General features: G+C 44.0%; 1 protein-coding gene across 4 annotated transcripts in view; it reads right to left on the bottom strand.

Moving 5' to 3' along the window:
- Ikzf3 (IKAROS family zinc finger 3) overlaps positions 1–24,007 on the bottom strand; it is a 99,746-nt gene that overhangs the window by 29,676 nt on the left and 46,063 nt on the right. For 2 of the 4 annotated variants that reach the window (XM_028889593.2, XM_037200706.1), the window contains exons 4-5: positions 4,078–4,335; positions 2,661–2,828 (exon numbers count right to left, since the gene is read on the bottom strand). In XM_028889593.2, coding sequence (XP_028745426.1) covers positions 2,661–2,828; positions 4,078–4,335 — 426 coding nt within the window. The remainder of the gene's footprint in view (positions 1–2,660; positions 2,829–4,077; positions 4,336–24,007) is intronic. The other 2 variants (XM_037200707.1, XM_037200708.1) reach the window with 1 other exon arrangement.

The raw sequence follows: 24,007 nt of genomic DNA, 5'->3' as shown, positions 1-24,007 counted from the left end.
AGTGTGTGTGCCATTCTGAGTGTGTGTGCCATTCTGAGTGAGTGTGTGCGCCATTCTGAGTGTGTGTGCGCCATTCTGAGTGTGTGTGCGCCATTCTGAGTGTGTGTGCCATTCTGAGTGTGTGTGTGCTGTTCTGAGTGTGTGTGCCATTCTGAGTGTGTGTGCCATTCTGAGTGTGTGTGTGCTGTTCTGAGTGTGTGTGTGCTGTTCTGAGTTCTGAGTGTGTGTGCGCCATTCTGAGTGTGTGTGTGTGCCGTTCTGAGTGTGTGTGTGCCGTTCTGAGTGTGTGTGTGCCGTTCTGAGTGTGTGTGCCATTCTGAGTGTGTGTGCCATTCTGAGTGTGTGTGCCATTCTTGTCAAGTGGATTTACACAAGTGTGGCCAAAGACAGGGCTGATTAACAAAGAACATTTTTTAAAAAAGATTTATGTATTTATTATGTATACAGTGTTCTGCCTGTATGTCTGCTTGCCAGAAGAGGGCACCAGATCTCATTACAGATGGTTGTGAGCCACCATGTGGGTGCTGGGAATTGGACCTGGGTCCTCTGGAAGAGCAGCCAGTGCTCTTAACCTCTGAGCCATCTCTCCAACCCCAACAAAGAACATTTTTAATAATAGAAATAAGAATGAAATGCAGTAGCTAGGCGAAATTGCACATGCATTTAATCCCAGCACTTTGGAGGCAGAGGCAGGCAGATTTCTGTGAGTTCAAGGCCAGCCTGGTCTATATAGTGAGTTCCAGGACAGCCAGGACTACATAGTGAGACCCTGTTTGGAAAAAACAAACAACAAACAAACAAAAAGAATGAATTGCAAAAATGACTTCAACTAATTTTCTAAAACAAATCAAAAGTTTCCTCATACGTTTGCCCATATCTGTTGATAAAACTCAACCTAAAAAGTTGTCATCGTTTTAGAGACTGAAATGTGTCCCCCCTTTTTTTCTTATGCTGGGGGTCAAACCTGGAGCCTTGTGTGAGTCATCTGGCTCCATCATGAAATGTTTTATTTTCCAATTCCTCTTGCTTTGGGAGTAAAAACATCCTCAAAAGATCCTTATGAAATCTCATACCAAAATAAAGCACAGGTTTGCAATGGCTAAAAAGGTTATATTTCTGTAAAACTCAGGTGCTCTGGAATCTGTCTCGAAATACTTATTGGTACTATGCTTGAAAAAGGGTAACAAGAGGGAGATCTTCTTCCCCTTTCCTTCCATCAAACCCATCCCTAATTTGTTACATTGACAAATAAGCTAAAAAGAAAGAAAGAGACAGAGAGAGATAGAGAGAGAGAGGAAGAAAGAAGCAAAGAAAGAGAAAGAAAGAAAGAAAGAAAGAAAGGAAGGAAGGAAGGAAGGAAGGAAGGAAGAAAGAAAGAAAGAAAGAAAGAAAGAAAGAAAGAAAGAAAGAAAGAAAGAAAGAAAGAAAGAAAGGGGAGAGAGAGAGAAACCCTCTCTGCCACATATGACCTGTCGTGGGTTTTGCTGAGGTCGGCTTGTTTAATCTTGCTCTCAATTGTGAGTAGTTTTGAGATTGGGGTTTAGTCAAAGCAGTAATGAGGACTGACATAAAAACAAACCTCTCTCTCTCTCTTTAAAATAAAAAATTTGCCAGATAACATCAAGAACATGAGGTCCCAATTTTGAAAATAAGACTCGCCTTATTTTTCTAAGAGGGAAATTCTAAATGTTAAAAAAAAAAAAAAAAGTGCCATCCTGCTTGCTCAAAATAAGGATTGAAAAGATCAAGGCAACATGTGGCTTTTTAGGAATTCTTGTTGCTGCTCTTAGAGCTTAAAAATAAGTGGGGTGAGGAAGGGGAAAGTTGGGGTTAGGAAATTTAGCCAGCAGCTGGTAAGGCGGTGCACGCCTGCAATTATAGCACACACAAGGTCAAGGCAGGAAGATGGCTACAACTTTGAGGCTAGCCTGGTATACATAGTGAATTCCAGTTCAACCAGGACTACAAAGCAGGGCCCCTATCTCAAAAAACAAAACAAAACAGTAACAACAGAAACCAAGCAAACAAACAAACGAAGAATAAAAAATGTATCCCAGTACAACCAAAAAGAAACTCAAATAATAATTTATGCCTGACTTACACTTTATTGTGATTTTAAGTTATGTGATATCTGTTGTGTGAGTATGTACATGTGAGTACAAGAGCTTGTGGTGACCAGAGGCATCAGACCTCCTGGAAATGGACTTGAAGTTGACTGTGAGGCAAGAGATGTGGGTGTCCAGAATGAAACGCTGACCCTCTGGAAGAACAATACATGCTCTCAACCTCTGAGCCACCTCTTCAGCTCCCTGCTCTACACTTTGGAATCATTTACAAGTTTGCTCCTGTAGTTTTCTGAGTGGAAAATTGGAAAATGGGTGTGTGCACATTAGGAAAATAATACTGATGGCCACAATTTTTCTCACAGAAATTGCAAAGGCATCCTCATTTGTCTGCAGTTCTCCAGACGCAAGGATGCTGGAGACGGTTCCACTGAGGCAGACGGAGAGCGATTAGTGCCTTAATGGGAGTGCAGTTGGCGCCAGAGGTCTCTGCTGATGCCACCCTTCCGAGGGCGAGCAACAGATCGAAGCCGCCACACTCAACTCTTTCTCGTTTCCACAGTCACTAGACGTGGAACGCTTGTGTCCCTCACTTACCAGAATGTGTCCTAAGGTGTCCCGTGAGCGCATCTCTCCTTTGGCATGCGTAGTTGCAGAGGTGGCACTTAAAAGGTTTTTCCCCTGTGTGCAGCTTAATGTGGCGGAGGAGGTTACCTTTCTGAGTAAAAGATGCCCCACACTGATTACACTGGAACGGACGTTCACCTTCGGAGAGGATGAGAAAGGAGAGCGCTGATCACAAGGCAGGCGGAGAAGCGTGTGCACAGATTAGATGCCTATGGCAAGAGCCCATCTCTGGGGCGGGTTCGCCCTCAGTGAGAGATCACTTGGGAGCTACACTGTCAGGCTCAGAGACTCGTGCAATCTTCTTCCTTGAAGGATGAACACTCCCACTCAGTACAGCTACTCTAGTTATCTTACTCTGAGTCAGTGCCAAGGGACACGAGCAGCCTCAGGAGCTGTCTAGAGGTTTTTCCATTTCTTGGCGTCTGAATGCAGTGGCCTTTGAAGAAGGACTCAGAGATTCAAGCCTTCTTGTATTTCTGAGACCAGGGCCTCACTACGTAGCCCTGGCCTGAAACTCACTGTGTAGACCAGGTTGGCCCCAAACTCACAGAGATCCTCCTGCCTCTGCCTCCTGAGTGCTGATGCTGGGATTAAGGTCTTTGTTTTGTTAGGTGGTTTTACTCTTTTTTTTTCTTTTTGACAGGGCATTTTCCTCTGTAGCTAAGGATGGCATGGAACTCATGATGGTCCTCCTGTTTCAGTCTCCTGAGTGATGGAACTGAGCCTCTGAGGCACGCTTAGATGCAAGATGTAAGGTGTCAAGCAAGGCATCAGTCTTTCACTTTAGAGTCCCTGTACCAGATGAAGTCTACGGACTCAGTTTGTGACTTGTTCAGAGCCTTCCTACGGACTCCTTGTTTACTAGATGTATTTAAAACCGACAATAAAACCCATATCCTTTTATCCACCAAATCTGAACCCAACACAGTAAGGGGCCCCACTTTCATGAATGTGCCATGTAAAAATACTTGGAAAAGAAAAACTATTCGGCTAACCTTGATAGCTGATTTCATTGGTCTCTCTCTCTCTGTCTCTGTCTCTCTCTGGTCTCACAATGCAACTCTAGCTGCCCTGAAAGACCAGGCTGGCCTTGAACTCAGAGATCCACCTGCCTCTGCCTCTCGAGTGCTGGGATTCGAGGCGTACGCCACCACACCAGGCCTTCGTTAGTCCCTTTTTATTCGTAGTATTTGCAACGTGTTTGCCAAATGCATAGTGAAGCGGAACCAAGAGTCAGGGGTAAAATGGCAATGGAGGGAGGGAAAGAAACATCAAAGTTATAGCAGAAAGCAATGGAGGAATCCAAAGAGAGACCCAGACTCCGCCTCTTCATCCCTCACATGGCTGCCCAGGACAGGCTTGAGAGCTGACAGAGGAGGCTATTTACCAGTGTGGCTTCGCTTGTGAACCATCAAGACATTGAAGCTAATGCAGGATAATCCGCACACATCGCAGTTCATCTTCCCACTGGTCGGTCTGCCGCTGTCGTATGGCACGTGTCTCTCCAGCTTAATGTTTTCATATTCATTATACTCTCTCGCATAGCTGTAAGGAATGTCACTCTCTTCTGCATTTCCCATGGGCTCCGGCTTCAGAATGGTCTCATCTCTTTCGCTGTACTCATCTTTCACTTTCATTGAATCTTCTGCGGGGGACATAAATGCGAGACATGAACGATGACGGTGTTGGAGGCTGGGAAGCAGCTCAGCAAAGAGGCCCACATTTAACTGACGGCTGGATGCAGAGGAGGCTCGGGGAACACCGTCTACATACGAAGCAAGAGAGCGCCAAGAGGGCGATCACCCATTGTTTGAATTCAGAACCACAGTTAGAGCAACACACACACACACATACACACATACAGAGAGAGAGAGAGAGGAAGAGAGAGAGAGAGAGAGAGAGAGAGAGAGAGAGAGAGAGAGAGAGAGAGAGAGAGAGATGGCAGTGTCCTAGGCCATCCAGAAGATTAGAGATAACAAGTTTTAGCTGTGACTATCCAAAGAGACCATGAATCCAACATTTTGAGCAACCCAACCCTAGTCCTCGGGGAAGGAAGAGTCACAGGTCTTTTTTGGTGGCTGCAGTTAAACAGGCCGGGGACATGCTCTTTTGTTTCAAGATGAAAATACCATTTCAATGCTGCAAAGGCCTCCGGGCAGGCCGCTAAGGTTGAGTGGAATAGTAAAACCATTTTTCTGAGTCGAAGCCATGTTTTGCCTCTTTCCTTCCTTGTGAACTGTGGGAAAAACTCTCTTCTCTCCCTCTCTCTCTCTCTCTTCTCTCTTCTCTCTCTCTCTCTTCTCTCTTCTCTCTTCTCTGTCTCTCTCTCCTCTCTCCTCCCTCTCCCTCTCCCTCTCCCTCTCCCTCTCCCTCTCCTCTCCCTCTCCCTCTCCCTCTCCCTCTCCCTCTCCCTCTCCCTCTCCCTCTCCCTCTCCCTCTCTCTCTCTCTCTCTCTCTCTCTCTCTCTCTCTCTCTCTCTCTCTCTCGGAAGCCATAGAGATAGCACTGAAGGCAGAGGAAGTGTTGGTGCTCATGAATAGTGTTGAGAAAGACAAAAGAAGAAGTAACGCTTTAATTCAACCTGAGGAGCCACTTCCATGGATCTGGGTGAGCTGGGTTCAACCCAGTTAGGGGAAGAGAAGGCTAGCCCTAATCCAAGTAGGACTAAACTCAGGGCCCTAGACCAGTTCATGAGAGGAGGCGCTGGCCCAAGTAAGTTATGGCTAACATGACTAAGCATCGTTCTTTAAAGGGCTACTGCACTGTTGGGCATTCTTTTTGCAGGTGGGGACAGTCAGAAGGATGGAACTCAGAATCTAGGTACCATTCTGTCTCAGAGACCTCTCCAGTCATGCTACATTGTGTGTGTGTGTGTGTGTGTGTGTGTGTGTGTGTGTGTGTGTGTGTGTAGGCCAAAGTCAACTTAGATGTCACTTCTCAAGAGCTGTTCACCTTGTTTTTTGAGGCGCTCTCTGTCTCTCTCTGTCTGTCTCTGTCTCTGTCTGTCTGTCTGTCTCTCTCTCTCTCACTAGGACTTGAGGTTCAGTGGTCGGGCTAGGCTGACTAGCCAGCCAGTGAGCACCGGGGACCATCTTGTCTCTACCTCCTCAGTGCTGGGATTACAAGGGCTTGCTATCATACCTGCCATTTCATTTGGGTGCTGGAGGTCAAACTCAGGTCTTCCTGTGTGGCAAACACACATGTATGGTAAACTGAGGCACTGCCTACACCCTCTACAATTCTTTTAAGAAGAATAACATAAGATACATGGAAACCACACTGGTTGTAGTCACACACACCTGTAGTGCCAGCACTTAAGATGCCGAGGCAGGCAGATCTCTGAGTCCGAGGCCAGTTTAGTCTACACGATGAGTTCCAGGCCACCCTGGCCCCCACCTCAAGACAAAAAAAGCCTAAAAAATTTGCCTCATGAGACCAGTGTTTGTAAGAGATTTCCATGTATAAACTATGCGGTGTAAGTGTTTATTTTTTCAAATCCCGAGTCTTTAGACATTGGAAGCTTTGCTTCTCCACACAGAAACACACATCCATAGGATTTAGAGCGGAAGGGAACACAGAGATCAGTTACTTCAACCTTCCATTTTTTTCAGACAGGAAGTATGGAAGCAGAGACGCTTTCAGCCATTTTCCCAATTTTACACAGCCAGTTGGTTCCAGGCCAGCGCGGGAGAGCTGGCTCAGCAGCTGAGGGCACCGGCTGCTCTCACAGACGACCCGGGTTTGGTCCCCAGCACCCACATGGTGGCTCACAACCATCTGTAACTCCAGTTCCAGAGGGTCCGACGCTCCCTTCGAACTTCCACAGGAGTACAGGTAGTCACAAACATACTTCCAGTCAAAACATTCATACACATAAAATAAAAGTCTAAACAATAAGAACAAAAAACTAAACTCAAACTCTCAGTTAGTTGGATTTGACCCCGTACACTCTAGGTGGCTGTTTGACAGCTCCATTCCACACCCTTCCTTCACTGGGGTGGATGTAAAAACCCAAAACACTCTGAGAAAAAAAATGATATTTTTAAAAACTACATCCCTTCCAACACACATCAGAAGTGTTGATCCCGCCGCCACAGGAGGAAGCAGAAGAGCAGCTGTGCGGGCTGCCTTCCACCCCAGTTTCAATTTTCACTTCTACCGAGGCTGCCTTTCATCTGCATTAACTGTGTTTGCTTAACAGAGCAAGACAAAAGCTAACCACCACCGACAGGGCCACGGCGGCCACTCTTCCACTGCTCACCACAGGTCATGGTTCACAACCTCCTGACTGCAGCGACGGACGTACGGCTGCAGAGCCGGCTCCACACAGGCCGCAGTTGCCGCCCTACGCATCTTGGTTAGCTAGGAACTGAGTTCTGTGTCCTACGGGGAAGAGGTTACTTACTTTCTTCTCTCTCTCCTCCTCTCTCTCCTCGCTTCTCTCTCTCTCTCTCTCTCTCTCTCCCTCTCTCCCTGGATGGATCTTTCCTGTCATCACATGGAATCTGTTTCCCTGAGTGCTGTTGTTGTTTTTCACTTTTTTAAGAGAAGAGCGGCCTGAAGCTGGTGCCCTCCTCTCTGCCTCTGCCGTTCCAGCTGTGGGTGACATCCCACCAAAGCTTGAGTGCACTTCAGTTTGCATGTAGGCGTTTAAAAGAACCTCAACGGAAAAGTTCTTCTACCGAGAACCAAAACCAGCAGATTGAAAGGGCCAGCAGAAAAGAATCCTTTTCATTTGGGTTAGAAAATGTGAACATGCCGGGCAGTGGTGGCGCACGTCTTTAGTCCCAGAACCCAGGAGGCAGAGGCAGGCGGATCTCTGAGTTTTGAGGTCAGCCTGGTCTACAGAGCGAGTTCCAGGACAGCCAGGGCTACACCGAGAAACCCTGTCTGGAAAAAATAAATAAAAAAGAGGAAGAAAGAAAGAGAAAATATGAACGTGACTGCACTCGGGCCACTGCACGCTCATTGACGTTAGAAAGTAGTGAGACCCGAGTGTGGGGTCTTTCTCTAAATAGGGGGCTGAGGACAGCTGCTTCTTTCATTATGATTTTGGCTGTGGAGGTCTGATCTGGAACTCAGTACCACCCCAGCCAGGCTCAATATCAGAGCCTGGCTTTTTAGTCCTCAGCTGTAGAGCAAGGAAGGCAGTATTTAAGATGGGGAGGGAAAGAAAGCTTGAAAGTCACGTGGGTGGGGCACTGGAGAAGTGCACTGACTGCTACACCAGAAAAGTTCCTGGTATGGCTGTCTATTTATTTTTAGATGAATGACCTAGGGAGCCTTTTACATGGTTATTGGTATTTGGCAACTTTATGGTTTATCATGGAAAGGCAATCAGAGGTGCAAACTCAAATACACAGAGCCAAAGGCATGAATAAGATTCCTGAGAGACTACTGGACTCTAAACATGGGCCACTAAAACCCAAAGCAGGAAAGACACTGGACTCCCCTAATGAAGAGACTCACTCCATACTTTGGGAGAAAGATTTGTTGGAGCCAAAGGAAGGAAGGAATTCCACTAACAGCCCTAGGAAATCCTAGCAAGCCTGCCCACTATCATACCAGTACTCTGACTCCAAACTGATTCCTAAGAGGTGGGCTCTCTTCTTCAGTCTTCCACTCTGGACACTGGTGTGGAAACTGCACACTGAGCCCGTCTTCCAGGCTTCAGACTCTTCAGGGCAGACTCCTTTTTCCATGTTCTTTGCAGTCTGTGCAGGCCCCTCATCACAAGCAACCTAAGCACTCTCTCTCCTAATCGCTTTCTAGTCAGATTAACACTTACTGCCTCAAAATTCCGGTAACCTGGCTTCTGCCTCCAAACCACATCAACTCTGTCCCCTGCAATAATCTGTTCATTCATAAATACAGTGCATTCTCATTCATAAATACAGTGTGTTCTCGTATGTCGCTTCCCAGAACTCCTGGACACCAGCAACTGTTCTTCTGTGCTCCTAAGTCTTCAATGAAACTGTACCTCTTCTGATTGTTCCTTTCCCCCATGTTTACCTCCTAATTACTGTTGCTAACCCTCTGGATACTTTTCTATTGCAATTTCATCCATTCTTAAAGGCTCCAACCAACGCCTTACATGATTAATCTCCAGATTATACAGCTCCACATGGGACTCTTTCGTTCTCTTCAGTCCTCTTTCCAAATCTTCTGAAGTTAAAGTATTTCTTCCCAGTACTCCAGCCATAAGCTTCACAATCATCTTTTCTTTTTCTTGTTCGGGCCCCACATTCAAGGGCTCATCAGTTTAGTCCTTACCGAATCTCCACTCCCCATTTCCTAGGTCCATCACTCCAAGCCCCTCTCCTCTCCTGTGGTCTGTAGCCTCCATGCTGTTCGCCTTTCCACCTCGTCTTATGTGCTATTGTTCGTCCTAAGACTATAGCTCTGGTCACATCATGGCCCTGCCAAAACCCTTGAATATTCTCCACTGACAACAAGATAAAGTCCAAATGTAGAAGCAATATTAAAAGGACTTTTTGTATCAGGGTCAAGCTTATCCTTAGGATGTTGGCTTTTGCTACTCAGACATCTTTATCCAACTAAACATCTAAGTGTCCTTGGTTTATTCATATTATTTCCATGTACTAGACGGTCTTTCCCCAACATTGCCGTAAGTCCAAATCCTACACATTTTCTAAAGCCAAATTAATATGCCATTTTCTCCCTATGTCTTTCTCAATTCCCTCAGCTGGAAAATAGCCTGTTCTTTCCTCCTCTAGGTTACTTATAAACTCTTATTCCCTACAGCCATTAAGCTAGTTGAGGACAGAAGCCACACAGGCTGTGTGTGTGTGTGTGTGTGTGTGTGTGTGTGTGTGTGTGTGTGTAACTCAGAATTCTCTATGACATCACTTAGCCAGTATCTACTAAAAGCAGAGGAAGGCTGAACTAGAGAATGGTGGTATGGATCGAAGTACATATTGCTCTTGCTGAAGACCTTAGTTCTGTTTCCAGTACCCACACTGGTCAACTCACAACCGCCTATAACTCCAGACACAGGGTATCTGACACTCCCTCTAGCTTCTGTGGGCACAGGGAATCACTGGAACATCTCTGCACACATACACACATTTAAAAAAAAAAAAAAGGAGCTGAGGTGCTGGTTTCGACTGTACATGCCTGTTGTCCCAGCTACTCAGAAAGCTGAAGTAGAATGACCACAAGAGCTCATGGGCCTGAGAATATTGTGGGCAATATTATGAGACTCCATATCAAAAACAGCAGTAGCAACAACAAAACCAAATAGAAAAACACATTCCATTTGTTTGTTTGTTTGTTTGTTTTTTCGAGACAGGGTTTCTCTGTCTCAGCTCTGGCTGTCCTGGAACTTTCTTTGTAGACCAGGCTGGCCTCAAACTCACAGAGATCTGCTTGCCTCTGCCTCCCAAGTGCTGGGATTAAAGGCATGTGCCACCACTGTCTGGCTCCTTTTAAATATTATTTTGTTTTGTAGCTGGGTGTAGTGGAACATGCCTTTAATCCCAGCACTCAGGAGGCAGAGGCAGGCGGATCTCTGTGAGTTTGAGGTCAGCCTGGTCTACAGAGTGAGTTCTAAAATAACCAGGGCTATAGAGAGACCCTGTCTCAAAAACAAGAACAACAAAATAAAAGACAAATTATTTCACTTCATTTTTGTCTGCATGTGTGTGCATTACTTGTGTGCCTGGTGCCTGTAGAGGCCAGAAGGGGGCATCAGATCTCCTGGAGCTGGCGTTACAAACAGCTGTGAGTGCTGGGAATCAAACCCAGGTCCTCCGGAAGAGCAGCCCATTCTCGTAACTACCGGACCATCTCTCCAGTTCCCAAATTCCCCTCAAAAACACCCCAAAACCAAATAATAACAACAACCAAACTAGCCAACCATGGTGCTACAGGTCAGTAACAACGCCTGTGCTCTAAAGGTGGAGGCAGGGGGATGGTAAAATCAAGGTCAACCGAGCTGACACAGTGGCACCCTGAATCAAAACCAAAACAAAGCAAACACAGGAACAGCAATGGCAAAACAAAGAGACCTCATAAGACCTGGGATTGCATGGTTTTACAACAGAAACTGTGGAGCCGGAGAGGTGGCTCAGTGGGTAAAGGCATTTGCTGCCAAGCCTGACGACCCGGGTTCGATTCCTGGAACCCTCAGGGGAGGGAGGGGGCTGACTCCTGAAAGTTGTCCTCTGACCTCCACACCAGCACTGGAGCACGTGTGCCCCTCCACCTCCTATATCCCGCCAAGAACAAAATAAAACCTAGACATTTTGGTAGTATCGCCTTGATCTGCTTATTTGGGAGAAGGGCCTCCATCATCTGAGCCAGGTTTAGAGGCAAGTACTACTACACTTCCTGTACGCGTGGGTGCTGGAGAGCCAACCTTGTGGGTGCTGGGGATTGAACCCAGGGCTTGGTACAAGCTAGGCATTTTACCTACTGAGTTACTTTTCCAGCCAAAGTCTAAAGTCTTTTGTAAAGGGAATGGGCTGTTTGGAGCGTGAACAATTTCCCACTTGGTTTTGTAAATTCTGACCTTATTATAATTAGATCAGGTTTCTTAGACACAATTTGAACTGGCTCTTTAAACAGCACCCAGAAGCTCCTTAGGCACGAGGAAGATTTTATTTTGTAAGTCAGGAGGTGGGTCTCTAGACGCTCATTTGATTATTACTCTTTAAACTGTAAATTTAATTATAATCTGCCTTTTTGTATGTATGATCTATTTCATAATAAAAAATATTAAAGGCTTCCTAAGTAAATTTTGTATAATTGAACTTGTGGAGAAAAGAACACAGCAAACCACAAATTGCTGATAAAAGTAATTGCTATACCTCCCCAGAGGGAGGGAAAGATGTCGAAATTGAATCTAACCCATAGGAAATTAGATTAAACTGAACTTTCTGAAGGAGCTGCTCTGGGGGACCATTGTTCCCATCTCTGTCTGTGTTCTGGAGGCAGCTTAGGAAGATGGCACACTCTAACGCGTACACCCCCTGGAGAGAATTTTGTAGGCTGAAAAGAACAAAGGTTTGGCTCGCTGGGGCTGATGCACATGATTTCACTTCCTGGGGTGATGGGTATCGCATGAAAGGCTTGTAGTCCAGAGTAGACGTTTTTTGGTTTCACCTGAGACACTGCAAAAACAATGGGTCCTGGAAAGGATCCAGCATGGAAATCCTGCAGGGGCAATAGCAATCCCAGCCAACTGTGCCTCGGTTGGTTTTTACAGGCACATAAAATGCTCGGCTGGAGAGCAGACCCTGTCAAAGACACACAGAACAAGCAACTTGGGTTCCTTGAGTGGCGTTTTGCTAGAAGGAACATCCGAGTATTAAAAGGAGGTGCTGAATTTCCACTCTGGACCAGGAGATCTCAGAACCCAACTCCAAGAAGGACAGAGGTGGAGTAATTACCTGAGGTTCGCCAGGGATGCGGCCAGAAGGGACAGAACAACACGGAGACTGTTAGATGGGGAAGTCAGAAAAGGGTGATGTTGTTCAAGTGTTTTACAAGGATGGAGGGTCATAATCATGAAATCTTCGGCACATGCAGAAGTCAACTGGATAACAAAGACACTTAATCATCTTAATGTGGCATTTTAATGATGCCACTGATTTGCTATGCCAATTCAGAGATAATGAGGCCCTAATGCTACAGATGTTCAGCCAGGCTAAAAGAAAGGGGGGTGGGATTTTCTAGCATGCCATTTTCTAACTATCCAATTAAACAAATTGTGAACGCACCTAAATAGTTTACCAGGTTTTGACAGCTGTTAATAGGATTTAGAAGCTTGAAGCAGGAGAGAGCAAAATGGGAGATGCAGGTTCTGTAGGTGTCTCGTCTATATGATCTGCTCAGTTTACACATACTGACACCTAGAACAGATCCCTTATAAAGTCCATATGTCTTTCCTACAACGGCCTCTTTGTATCGGGAATGGAAACACTGAAATGATGGGTCATTTCCATTTTCGAGTTCACAATTTTATATAGAAAGGAATTTGAGAGAAAAACCTCTGATATTTTGAGAGCTCAAGAACAAGAAGGAGTTTGGGTATTTAACTGCTAACACTATAAAGTCCAATGCCAATGGAAGTCCGGGTCAATGATTTGCAGGATCTATTACAATCTCTCTTTTCTTGCCTTTAAAGACAAAATGATGGACAGTTCTTAATTTTTAAAATGGCTATTTTAAGATCAAGAAAAAAAATTGGGAAAAGCAAATCAGTCTGCAAAGAGATGGGATACTACTATCTCAAATGCCAGAGAGAAGATGGAAAGGTTTGGGTGATGTTTGATTGCTTTAGGTTTTCACTGAAACTCACTCTCATTGGCCATTTAAACTTCTCTGTGAGAATCTACATGCATAAGGGGTAAATCACACCACTTCAAATGCAAGAGGATCAATTTCCCTGGTGGTCTAGTGGTTAGGATTCAGCGCTCTCAAATGCAGGAGGATTAGCACACCCCCAATTTAACAGTTACAAAAGACCCCTTTCAATTTTACCAGTGACATCAATCTGTGCCTTATTATCTGACCATCAACACAGTTCACTCACATAATATTAACTATGATTTTGTTGAATGGCTTCAGGACATTTCCTGGCTTCCCAGTTAAAAGAGAGGACTATATTGCACCCAGCATCAGGGGTATAATGCACCCAGCATCTGGAATATACTGCACCCAGCAGGAGGTGAAGTTTCAGCAGTTTGGCTCAGGTTAGCTTTTTTTTTTTTTTTTTTTTTTTTGGTTTTCCGAGACAGGGTTTCTCTGTGTAGCTTTGTTCCTTTCCTGGAACTTGCTTTGGAGACCAGGCTGGCCTTGAACTCACAGAGATCTGCCTGGCTCTGCCTCCCAAGTGCTGGGATTAAAGGCGTGCACCACCACTGCCTGGCTCAGGTTAGTTTTTTAAATACCTTGGGACCAGGTGCAGCTCTTCATTAAAAAATGTAAGCAGTGAAGAACACAGTTCATGAAGGTTCTCTCTGAACCACAAAGCATTGTAAGTCTAAGGCATTGTTTTATTTCTGCCCAACATAAAGGTCATCTTCATCTGGCTCAGTAGTTACAAGCACTTATTGCTTTTACAGAGGACCTGGGTTCGATTCCCAGCACTCACATGGTGGCTCACAACCATCTGTAACTCCATTTCCAGGGGATCCAATGCCCTCTTCTGGTCTCTCAGGGCACCAAGCACTAATGTAGTGCATATAAATACATATAGACAAAACACTCATATACATAAAATAAATAAATCTAGAAAGATTACCTATTGTTTTAATCTATATATTATTTGGTATTTGTAATTCTGAGCAGTAACTGCTATGAATGAAAATACAGGCTGGAGGGATGGCTCAGTAGTTTAGAACACTTGTTGCTCTTGTAGAGGACCCAGGTTCAATCCCCAGCACCCACATGGCGGCTCTCAACCATTTGTAACTCCAGTTCCAGGGAATGCTCCCCATCCCTTTTTGAGACAGGATCTCACTCTGTAGCTCTGGCTATCCTGGAACTCACAATGTAGATCAGGTTGGCCTTGAACTCAAAGAGATCTATCGGCCTCCGCCTCCTGGATTAAGGTGCTAGAATTAAATTGTGTGCCATCATGCCCAATATATATATATATATATATATATATATATATATATATATATATGACAAGGTATTGTGTCAAAGCCCAGAATAACTTTGAACTCTTGGTCCTCCTACCTCCATCTTCCAAGTGCCAGAATTACAAGAGTGCATTGTCATGATTGGCTTCCATATTATTATTATTATTATTGTTATTATTATTATTATTATTATTATTATTATTATCATTAGAGTCTTCACTTAGAGGCTATGGAGAGGGCTCTGTTGGTAAAGTGCTGTCTGCACAGGCCTGAGGGCTAAGTTGGGATCTCCAACATCCATGTAAAAAGTCAGGTGTGTGGGGTGGAAACACTTATGGTCTTAGTACCGGGGCAACGGAGGGAGATTCCCAAAGCTCACAGGCTGGCCAGTCTTGATGAATTAGTTTTGCATCAGGTCCCAGTGAGTGACCCTGTCTCAAAAAATAAGGTGGAGAGCAATAGAGGAAGACATTTGACACAGACACATATATGTGTCGAACCCTCACACATACATGCAGACATATATGAACATCTATCTAAACACACACACAGAGCATTCATCTCAAATGTCTAAAGTATGTTAAAATATAATTCTTAGTAATCCTTAGAAAAATTCAGAAGTTGTTATGCAAATGTAATCAAATTTGCTAAAGATCTTCTGGTTATCACAATATCAAACTCAGGGTCACAAGCAAACCAAAATGTCTTCCACGGCCACAGCAAAAATATAGTTCCTGTTTTATGTGGTGTGTGGTGGGTCAGATAACACAGCCATTCCTTTACAGACTAGGAATAATTTCAAGGCTGTCCCAGAACCTGCAGAATTCAGTTATTCTAGGAACTGGTGAATGAATGATTTCCTCAGGTAGCCTGAACCAATTCACTGACAACGACCAGGGCAAGGAAGGAAGAGATCTGTTTTCCAAACATTTCCCCTTTTAATTTTATGTTCTCTTCTCACTCAACTTGTGACTGCTGCTACTGCATCTCCCCGCTGAGCCCAGAGACACGGTCGATTGCTTCCTGGTTTTCCAAACTTGATTCACACTCAGCGGACTGGATCATTCGCTTCCCTTCTTCCCAGCCTGCCCATCCTCATGTCTTCCTCTTTCTCCTCTACATAGTATTGCTGGATGCCTATGCTTGTATGTGTAATCTGTATATGTATATATATATATTTCCTTCCCTCTTCGCTCCTTCCTTTTTTTTTTTTTTTTTGAAAAGGTTTTATCCCAGACCAGCTTTGGACTTACTGTGTAGCCAGGATAACCTTGAACCTCTAATGCTGCTGCTTCCGTTTCCTTGGTGCTGGGATTATGGGAGAACGACACCACATCCAGTCGATAGTACTGGAGGACCAGACCTAGAGTTTTGTGCACTCGGGGCAAACATTCTACCAGTTGAACTATGTCACCCTCCACCCCTGGCCCTTGACAGGGTTTTTCCTCATAGCTTGGGCTGTCCTGGAACTCATGGTCCTTCTGCTCAGCCTCCTGAGGTTACATTCAGCTCCCAACAGCGGCGACGCTGTTCTCCTTGCACCTTGGACAGGGGATGCCAGGCTCGGTGGGGATCTGTGAGTGCTTACCAAGCAACAGACAGAAGCAAAGAAAGGAGGTGAGGAGGGAAGAAGGATGAACGATCGTTCTGTTCTTTGCCTGAAGTGCAAAATTAGGGTTGATGGTGTTTTTAAAAATTGCACAGATTGTAGTTTTGCCTAAAGCTAGCACATTAGCAGAGAGTGGAAACAATAAATTGCTTCTAAGTAAAGGTACAGCGATGAGACCCAAAGCATACGAAGAACTCTACCAGAGGGTGGGGGGGACAAAGATGAAAATTTTGGAGATTTTTTTTCTTTCTAACACTAAATTAACTGAAATAAAATATGTAAAAAAGAATATCAAGTTGACCATCTGTAACATTATTTGAACTTCCAGCCCTCGTTTCTGTTTTCCTTCCCTTTTTGACATTCAGATAATGGGATGAGAGCATAAGTCACCGGGAGAGACTGCCGGCTTCTAGGTGAATGTGCATCATTAAAGCACACCGGGGAACAAGCTGTCTCATCACTGGAACATGCTCATCCCTAGAGGGGAAGCGCAAGCACTTAACAGCAGCCCAGTCACACACCGGAACGCTGCGAGCGAAGTTACATTCCAGCTCAACCAGAAACTGTGGAGGGAATGCTGTCTAGCCGAATGAAACCAGAGTAGAAGCTAGCCATCAACCTGCGTCCACATCTCTTCTATAGCACAAGGAAATCCCTAAAGGTCACGAATAGAGATGGTGTCCACCGATCATATTCAAAGAATAGAACAGGTCCTGATAGCTACAGGGAAAAGATAACATAGAATCTAACTCTCTTTTTCCAACTGAAAACATGATCAAATGCCTCATGTTAACCAGCTTATGACTCTAGTGAGAATTTGATTTCTATGAATTTTCTCATCTGGGCAAAGATAATATCTGCATCTCACAGGGTTTTTACAGTCATGAAATTAATCAAGATATCGCACAGTCCAAGCATAATTGTTAGCTTGTGTTATATTCATGACCTTGATTTAGGCAAAGATTTCTTAGATATGATACTAAAATCCTGATTCATAAACAGAAGTGTCTCATAATTCAGTAAGAAGACAAATGGCCCAGTTGAATGCACACAAATGGGTAGGAATATAGCTCACATAGTAGAGTTCTGGCCTAGCATAGCCAAGACCCTAGATTCAGTTCTTAGCACTACCAAAATAGATTTTTAAAAAGCACACAACACACTTGCATTGACGTTTCACCAAAGAGGTGTACAAATTGTCAATGGGTCAATGATGATAATCATCAGCAGTCATTAGAGAAACGCAGGTTAAAACTACAAGATGCCTCTTCACACCTGCTGGAAGAGCAAGTGAAAAGACACACAAAGACAGACACAGAGAAAACAAAACCCTCACATGGATGGATGGTGGGGATATGAAATGGAGTAGCCATTTGGAAGACCATTTGGCATTGTGGCAAGCAGCCTCCCCAATGGCTCCCAGTGGTCCCTGCTTCTTAGTACCGACCTGGTAGTCTACCCTCCCCTTAAATGTGGGCTGGACCTAGACGATTTGTTTCCAACAAGCGAAGTTAGCAAAAGTGGTCCCAGGTGTCGCTTCTGTGATTAGGTTAAAAGATGGTGACTGGATCTTGCTTATGTCTCACCCTTTCCGGATGTTTGTGCTTCTGTGGTAGGTAGGTAAGCTGTCGGATAGCTCAAATGGCAAAGAATTGGAGCCAGCGCCCGGCCAACCTCCAGGATAAAAATGAAGCCTTTGGTCTAACAACTGTTAAGACTAACTCCTGACCACGGCCATGAGTGAGTTCTAGGTTGTCTCTTCCCTTGTCAACTCTTCAGAGGAGCCAGCAGTCCAGGTCAATGTCTCCATGGGAATCTTGGGAGAGACTGAGGCAGAGGAACCAGAGATGCTCCATCTATATTTCTGAGACAGCCATTTGGATTATCCTCAAATTGCCCAGGTTTGCGGTAATTTCTTTCTTTCTGTCTTTCTTTCTTTCTTTCTTTTTTTGAGACAGGGTTTCTCTTTGGAGCCTGTCCTGGAACTCACTCTATAGACCAGGCTGGGTTTGGACTCACAGAGATCCACCTGCCTCTGTCTCCCAAGTACTGGTAATTTCTCACACATCAATTGGTAACCAAATAGGAAACTCCTTATAAAATCAAACATAAATATACCAAACAACCCTGGAATTCCACTCCTAAATATCTACCTGAAATGAAGACATATGCTCACATGAGACTTATATTAAAGTGTTCATAATAACATTATATTCACCAATTTGGAACTGAACAAAATGTTTTGTATGAACAATGGAATCCTACTCAGATAAAAAAAAAAAAAAAAAAAAAAGAAGTGAGCATGGAGCCAGGAATGATGATGTCACATGGCTTTAATCCCAGCACTCAGGAGTCTGAGGCAGGAAGATCACATATTCAAGGCCAACTTGACTAAAGTAAAATATTAAATTAAAAATAAGCAAACCGCCGGGCCATGGTGGTGCATGCCTTTGATCCCAGGGCTTGGATCCAGTCACCATCTTTTAACCTAATCACAGAAGTGACACTTGGGACCACCTTTGCCAGCTTCGCTCGTTGGAAACAAATCTTTGAGGCCAGACTGGTCTACAGAGAGAGTTTCAGGACAGCCAAGACTGTTACACAGAGAAACCCTGCCTTGAGAAAAAAAGAAGAAGAAGAAGAAGAAGAAGAAGAAGAAGAAGAAGAAGAAGAAGAAGAAGAAGAAGAAGAAGACCAGTGATACAAACAACACAGATGAACTTCCAAAACATTATTTCAACAAAAAGAAGGCAGAAGGGAAAGACGATACTTCATGTTATCCCACTTGTGTGGAAGGTCCAGAGATGGGGACGCTGTAGGGATGGAGTTCAGATCAGCGGCTCCCGGAGGCTGCAGGTGAAAACGACCAATGACCGCAGACAGGTACAAGGGAGGCTTGGAGGGTAACAGAGATGGTCTAAAACATGGCGGTGGCTATATATAACTCTAAGTTCACCGAAAGAACAACCACTGAACACACAAAGGAAGATACATCATAGCTAAACTGAGACTGCTTAAAAAAATAAAAAATAAATCTTGGGTCAGTAAGATGGCTCCTCCCACAAAGGTGTTTGTGACACAAACTTGGTGACCTGAATTCCACCCCCAGAGCCTGGGTAAAGGTGGGAGTAGGGAACCAACTCAATAAAGTTGTTCTATGACCTCTGTACGGTGTGGCATGCCCCCCAATAATAAATAAATAACCACAACAACAAATAAATAAATGTATTAAAATAAGGAAATCTAAAGTTGGGTGGGTAAAGATAACTAATGGATGAAGAAAACCAAATTGACAGCCAGCTGCCTTGATAATGACTGTTTCGAAGGGGAGAGTTCGACTTCTCATTCCCTATGAGACGCTTTGGAACGAGAGTTTTTTTGATTTGTTCTGAGCTATGATCATACCCATATGACAGATCCTCAAAACATTATCCTTAACTCCTTTTGTTTCTACATAACTGATTTCCTGTCCTTTTCAACAAATGTATACCTGGTTAAAAAACTACAAAGCACACCACCTCACTGGCACCAGCGAAATAGACTAACACAATTTATTCGAAGTTGATAGGACACCTCCATGCTTAGTTACACGTTATTATCAATTACAGACGGAGCCTAACCTCTTTCTAAATTATGCCACAGTCCACAGGCACACAGCTCCTCAGACTTGCTTGTTCTCTGCTTCCTTAACAGTTCTGTGTGCTTTGCTAGACTATGGTTGATAATTAATGGGTACAGCCCTGGCTCCCGAGGCAGCAGAAAGATAAACACACGTGAGCAAGTCTTCCCGTGCACATCCAGGGATGTGGGCTTAGTGCTCTCAGAAGACAAAAGAAGCAAACAGAGTGATCTTTTCTGGAAGGCCTCAGAAAGAGGGCTAATATAGCCTGGAGGACCTGAAGAGCAAGCTGGCCAGCTAAGGAACAGGTCATATAAGAATATCAGAGATGCCAGGTGTTGGTGGCGCACGCCTTTAATCCCAGCACTTGGGAGGCAGAGGCAGGTGGAGCTCTGTGAGTTTTAGGCCAGCCTGGTCTACAGAGCGAGATCCAGGACAGCCAGAGCTACACAGAGAAACGCTGTCTTGAAAAAATAACAACAACAAAAAGCCAGAGATGGTTCTGGGATTCAATCAATAAAGAGGTAATAAAGGAGCACACAATAGTCTCTGCAATTTAGTAGATAGGAAGTATGGCCACAAGCCTAGACTGACTTAGGAGAAGCTAATGAAAGCCTTTTCTATTTCCTCCAGGGCTGCTCCACACTTCCTCGAGGAATACCAAAGGGTAACAAAGGCTTGGCTGGGATTTCTGTTCCGGCAGGAGCAGGTGCGGAAGGGCTGGCTCTAACAAATCTTGTCACTGTCTTTAATGCCACCAGACCGACGAAAATAGCGAAATATCTATCATGATCCCGTTTTTACTTCTTCGGTTGACATAATTAACAAATTTATTATGGGTAAGGTCACACATTATTTTTAATTATTAAACCGTGGGTCTCCATATGTTACTGTTTAGACAGCGTCACTCACTGAAGAGTATAGTTTTCAAGACTGTCATCCCTGCGACCTCAAATCTAGCTCCAACTGCAGTCAGCCAGGGCAGCTTCAACTAGGCAGCTAAATGAGAAAACATCTGTGCTTACCAGTCAAAACGAGAAAGGTCACATGTTAAACCCAGTTAATCTTGTTTATTGGTGTTTGAAGGTTATACGCCAAGGGCTGGATTACCAGGGTCCTCCTTCAGGCCTGCCTCTGATGTCTTTATTCATTCTGCCATGGGTGAGACACTTGAAAACCCAAAGCCCTGGAAGCTAGTCAGTCACTTTTAAATGCAGGTTTGCTAACTCTGAACTTGAATACTCTGTCAGCCTGTTTCTGGGCCTCCGGTTAAATGCTAGAAAAGACAAAACAGCCAGGGGAAGATGACTATTTTTTCCTTTCTAAATTGTTCTTCAAATTTCCATCCATTGTTTTCCTATGGATAAAGCACCCAAAATATTCCTCTACCACAATCAAGAAAAATGAACAGCCTTGATCAGTAAGAGATAAAGTTCAAAGATTGTCCTGGGGTAGACTACAGAAGAAAGAGGGACAGGCTGGAGAAGTCACTTATGGGTAGAATGCCCTTCAGACCAGAGGACCTGGGTTCAATCCCAGATACCAAGGGGAGTAAAAGAAGGAGGGGTATGTCCATCTGTTATTCTCTCTCTCTCTCTCTCTCTCTCTCTCTCTCTCTCTCTCTCTCTCTCTCTCTCTCCTCTCCCTCTCTCTGGTTTTTCTAGACAGGGTTTCTCTGTGTAGCTTTGTGCCTTTTCCTGGAACTTGCTTTGTAGACCAGGCTGGCCTCGAACTCACAGAGATCCGCCTGCCTCTGCCTCCTGAGTGCTGGGATTAAAGGCCTGCGCCACCACCACCTGGCCCTGTTATTCTCTAAGCAGAAAACAAGATTTTTTTTTTTTTTATGTTGGAACATGAAAACATCCTCAAAACAGAACACTGAAGTCAAGAGCTCTGGAGAGAAGGCTCAGTAATTAAAAACACTTGCTGCGCTTCCAGAGGACAGGGGTTCCGTCCCCAGCACCCACATCCGGGGCTCACAATTGCCTGTAGCCCTCGTTCCAGGAGATCTGACATCCTGTCATCTGTCATCCATGGGCATCTGCACATACATGCACTTAGGCACACACATAAAATAAGTAACATTTCAAAAAATGAGCCCTAAGACTGTACACACTTTGGTTAGCTCCTGTTAATCTTTTCTGAGCTGTGGACCTCTTAAAATGTATGTATGCCGAGCAACGTGAAACAACAAGCTACCAAGAGATTTTTCTCAAACCCTGAGATAGAAGGCTGAGAAATTCTGCCCTAGACCTTTAAATTAGCTCAGGCTTAAATGAAAGGTGCCTCTACACCATGCCTTGTACAAACAGTAGTTTGGCATTCAAATCTTCTCACAAGTGTCCCTAAAGGAAACTGGAAATATTATGCTTCTCCCTTATACACTGAGACATTAAGATGGTACTAAATTGACATTTATTATTTTTCATCATAGTTTACTTTTTTTACCCAAGATAGGTTTTCTCTGTGTAGCCCCTGGCTGTCCTGGAACTCACTCTGTAGACCAGGCTGGCCTCGAGCTCAGAGATCCACCTGCCTCTGCCTCCTGAGTGCTGGCATTAAAGGTGTGTGCCACCACTGCCCAGCATAATTTACTCTTAAACAAATCCACAAATATTTCTTTGTTATAAATACTGATGGTTCTGGGTGTGTCTAATCTTTTAATATTGTGATGTAATTTTTTTTTTTTTTTTTTTTTTTTTTTTTTTTTTTGGTTTTTTGAGACAGGGTTTCTCTGTGTAGCTTTGTGCCTTTCCTGGGACTCACTTGGTAGCCCAGGCTGGCCTCGAACTCACAGAGATCTGCCTGGCTCTGCCTCCCGAGTGCTGGGATTAAAGGCGTGCGCCACCACCGCCTGGCTGTGATGTAGTTTTGTCACCTACAAAGTTCACATTTAAGAATCACACAGTTGAGTTACAAAAAAAAAAGCTACAAAATGCCTCAGTGTTTTAAGTAAACTTAGAGTTCTGTGTTGGGTTATATTCATAGCTATCCTGGGTTGCATCTGGCCCATCAGTCCCAGATGGAACACACCTAGAACTGTTATTAGATCTTTTTAAAAGTATCCAGGCTGGTGAGATAGCCCAGTGGGTAAAGGTGTTTGCCACCAGGGCTGGTGACCAGAGTTCAGTCCTCAGAACCCACTTGGTGGAAAGAGTCAGCTTTGGCAAGTTACCTTTTCATCCCACATAATAAATGAATTAATAGATGTAAAAAGTATCTATTGGACACCAGTATTAGTCATGTGATTTATCCTGCCATAAATTAACAAATATATAAATAAGCTTTTTAAAAAATATATATAGGATTTCTCCATGAACTTCTATTCCAGTGTGCTTTCCCCATAAAACCTTATCCTCATGATCTGCTCTCACACGCTGTCCTCTTCTATTGCTCTGTACCTACACTATAAACACCCTGTTGTATGTTTCTCATTAAAATTACATAAGAAAATGTGTTTTTCATTTTTTGGTTGCAATGAGATACCACATGTAAACAAATTATACATTGAATTTTGTATTTTTGTTTTTTATTACTTTTGAGGCAAGGTCTCTCTATTTAGTCTTGACTGTCCTGGAATTCACTATGTAGCCCAGGCTGGCCTCAATTCACAGTACTCTTCCTGCTTCAACAGATTATAAATAGTGGTATAAGGACTGTAGGTATGCTCAATGCTTTTCTAAATTGAATTATGGCAATAATTAGCATAATATTGATTAAATTACATAGCTATAGTTCTTATTTAGTAATTATCAAGAATGCAAATGAAAATAATTAGAAATTTCTCTATTAAGAAATTGGTTTTTCTGTTCTTCAGGCTGGACCAAAACTCACTATGTAGCCAACGCTACCCTCAAACTCACACTCCCTTGCCTTTGCCTCCTGAATGCTGGGACTGCAGGCATGTTCAAGCAATGCCCCTGACAAGGGCAGAGGAATACAACTTGCAGAAATTTGGTCAAAGAAATGATCTAAGTGTCCTTTTGTTATCCATTTGAACAATGGTAAAAGATGAATGAACCTCTCTTTCATGAGTTGGAGTAGTCTCATTGGAAAAGGAGAGTCGCAACCACATGGGCCACCAGTTTAGACCAGGAAAAGAACACATTGAAGTTGAGGAACTAGAAATTAGTTCTCTTAAAATCACCTTTACCCATCCGAGATCTGAAGATCACTGCTAACAAAGATCACGTGGTCGGAGTAGAGAAATGGCTGAGCTGTTAAAGACTAAGGTTCACATGGCCAAGACATCCTCACATGCTCTTCACTCAATCAAACAATTGTCTACTAAGTACTTATGGACAATGCAGGGGTGAATGAACAGATGGATTGATGGGTGGATGGATGGATGGATGGATGGAAAGGCAGAAACAAAGTAACAAACATGGACATTTACTATCTGTCCAGAACTCTGATATTAAAGAATACAAATAGGTTCATGGTGTGTGCCTATAATCAATCCCAGCACTTGGGAGGC

This window comes from Peromyscus leucopus, chromosome 8b (assembly GCF_004664715.2).
Source record: "Peromyscus leucopus breed LL Stock chromosome 8b, UCI_PerLeu_2.1, whole genome shotgun sequence".
Lineage (NCBI taxonomy): Eukaryota > Metazoa > Chordata > Mammalia > Rodentia > Cricetidae > Peromyscus > Peromyscus leucopus.
The sequence above is the reverse complement of the archived record's forward strand: the minus strand, read 5'-3'. Positions and strand labels throughout refer to the sequence as shown.